The 2,985-nt window shown below is 38.9% G+C and overlaps 1 protein-coding gene across 1 annotated transcript; it reads right to left on the bottom strand.

Annotated features, from left to right (window-relative positions):
* Positions 1-866: 866 nt before the first annotated feature.
* LOC131940891 (uncharacterized) lies at positions 867-1,934 on the bottom strand. The gene has a single exon (XM_059299795.1). The coding sequence runs from the start codon at positions 1,932-1,934 to the stop codon at positions 867-869; it is 1,068 nt and encodes a 355-aa protein (XP_059155778.1).
* Between the last annotated feature and the right edge of the window lie 1,051 nt (positions 1,935-2,985).

Below are 2,985 nucleotides of genomic sequence, written 5' to 3'. Positions count from 1 at the left end.
TGTTTAATGTCAATAAGATACATTTAAATTGCAATGTTGGTCTTTGCTAGGTTCTTCATTTAATTATCGTTTTTTTTATCTTTGTTCGGTTAGGAAGAGGTTGTTTAAGTGTATTTTCCTCAACATTGTCCATGCGGCCCACAATTTCTTCAATTAAAACCTCCTTTAGCTCGGTCTCGGCAACCAACCACTAAACGTAATCACAAAAATACTGAGGAGTTTATTTGCTTTAAGACTTTTGGGTAAGGAAATTCTAGGCGGTAACAATAAGAGTAATAAATTGTTTATTTTAATTAAATAGGTGTTGTAGTTAATACTCTCATATTCTACCAAGGAGTTTTACGCGTAGTTGATTGGTAATCCCACTCGCACCTACCCTAGCTTCTCTTTGGATTGACAGAAACCAAAAATCAATAATACGTGATCTAAGGTTTACTCTACTGGAAGGCTTACGTCCTGATCCAGGGCTCGAGTCTATAAGACACCACAAAGAAAACTCAACTCTGGTATTTAGCTCTCTCCGGTTAGGGAATCTAAGGCAGCTGGACATAGTTCTGACCTAATTATTCTCCGTATGCCAAAGAGATGAACTCATGCGTCTGTACAAACCGGTAAAATTTAATGAAGCATATATTTAAAAATTGGATATGTTTATTTTCAAATACTGCGCAATATGTTGATGGCTAAGTCCATGTTGCAAAAATGTCAGTTAAAAAACTTTACATATTTTTGTGTATATAGAGTTGAGCTTAACGCCTGACCAAACACTAACAGGTTAATAAAACTTTTCTGTAGCGGATTTTGAGTTTCAGTTAAACACCTGGTTGAAACAGATTAATGAACACCTTTCTATAGCTGTTGTTGAGTTAAACACCTGGTTGAAACAGATTAATGAACACCTTTCTGTAGCTGGTGTTAAGCTTGAGGTAGATGAAGATGGTGCTGGAGCAGTAGATGGTACCGGCTATGTAGGAGATGTCCCAGAGGATGGTGTTGAGGTTCTGGTAGGCGCCGATATTCATACCTGGGAACAGGTGGTGGATGGCGATCACCATGAACCGCGGGACGTTGCATGACGTCAGAACAAGGGCCAGAAGCAGCACCACCTTGACCAGCCTTCTCTCCCTTTGCGATAAGTTGTCTCCGCTTGTGTCTGCGTCATTGCCGAGACTTGAAGATTTCTCTCCCTTGCGGATCTGGGAAGATTTCTTCAAGCTGTAGATCATGTAGAGCGTGCAGAAGATGAGGATAACCTGGGACAGGACAGACAGAGTTACTCCAGCGACCATGTCGGCGATTATCTCCCATGTTGCGGAGAGTTCTGTGAACGTGACTGTGAAGACGACTCTACTTGTGTTCATTAAATCCCCATAAGGAGATATCTCTGGCACATCTACCCAAGCCATTTGAGCATACGCATAGATGGGTAAATGGATACCAATATGGACGACGTAGATTAATAACGTCGCCAAAATACACCGCGGTATGGTGAAGACTTGTTTCACCTTGAACGGAAACACCACACAAAAACACCTTTCAGTGGTGATTAAGGTGGTGATCCAGCAGGATATGAGAAACGAAATGTACCTGGCCCAGCTGAAGGCGAAGTGGCCGAGCGACCAGGGGTCAATAGGGCTTGTGGGATAGACGACCTCGACCAGGTAGGAGAAACAGCTGGCTACCTGCATGGCCGTCACGGCTAGGTCGGTGAAGGACAGCACGAACAGCCCGACACTCATGCTGTCCCTCAGGCCAAGCTGGGCAAAGATCTTCATGTTGACGGCGTTGGACGCGACCCCCAGGACGGATATCAGCCCGTGGACGGTGACCGTCAGGATGAGGTCAAGGTATTTGAGCGTGACGTCAGAGATGTACCAGGTCTTGGTCTCCAGGACCCAGTCCTGCTCACTTTTGACGTCATCAGACTGACCCATTCTACAAAAGTCACGTGATTAATTTTTTTATTTTACTAACAGTTTACCATATTTCAGTGCTTGTAGATTGTATCGCTCGCGTACATAGTTATATAAACAATGACAACCATACAGTGTGGTACTCTACACTCAATAACACATGCAACTATAATTTGAATCGAAAGTGTCAAGATGAACGCCATTTGAAGAAAACCGATTGGGTGAAATAAAAACAACTACGGTAATTAGTAGTTTTATAACTTGTCTTATTATACCAGAATTTATAATTATAGAGTCCCAGTGATAATGTAAATATAAATTTACCAAGAAAGATTCAATAACAAATTATTTAAAAAATTGTTATTGTAAAGGGGAGTAAATCAAACTGGAGAAAATCTTGGTTTTTGTAAACAGAATCTCGGCAATAATTGGAATGAACCCGACGACCCATTAAACTTTAGTTGTACACTAATCAATAAAATTGATAAATAGACGGTCTGTATTTAGGTAAACGAATTTGAAATTAGCAGAGTAAATTATTTGTGTATACAGTGTCGGTATGTAAACATTAAAGTAAAAGCTATAAGGCATTAAATCCACATAAATGACTGAAAAAAAAATTAGATACTAGGTATTTTCGTCGATATATTATAGATTTAGTTGTAATTATAAGAAATTGGAACATAATAGGTGATTCTAATTATTCGTAATTAGAAAATCTGTTTGTGCGTTTAGTCCTGCCAATAGGTTGATTTATTTGCACTTAGATAAAACAAACATTGCTAATGAAATAAAAATTTAAACATAATATATTTTTTTTAAAAAAGACTGTGCAGTATACTCCACTGAATATATTACTCACATTTGTCTACCTTTGACAGTGAAATCATACGCAATGTCTACATTGCTATAAAACTGTATAAGATTATTAACTTACGTAGCTGTCGTGTTATTTTTGAATTACTCTACTGTTGCTTGTAGTTGATTGGGTAAGTTACATGGTTTAAACATGTCGTATGTTAAACGATTGGCTGTTTTCGTTTATTGTTAACAGCACCTGTATGTATGCTTT

Source organism: Physella acuta, unplaced genomic scaffold (genome assembly GCF_028476545.2).
Source record: "Physella acuta isolate Inbredline_101_S28 unplaced genomic scaffold, ASM2847654v3 ptg000335l, whole genome shotgun sequence".
In the NCBI taxonomy this organism is placed as follows: Eukaryota; Metazoa; Mollusca; class Gastropoda; family Physidae; genus Physella; species Physella acuta.
The sequence above is the reverse complement of the archived record's forward strand: the minus strand, read 5'-3'. Positions and strand labels throughout refer to the sequence as shown.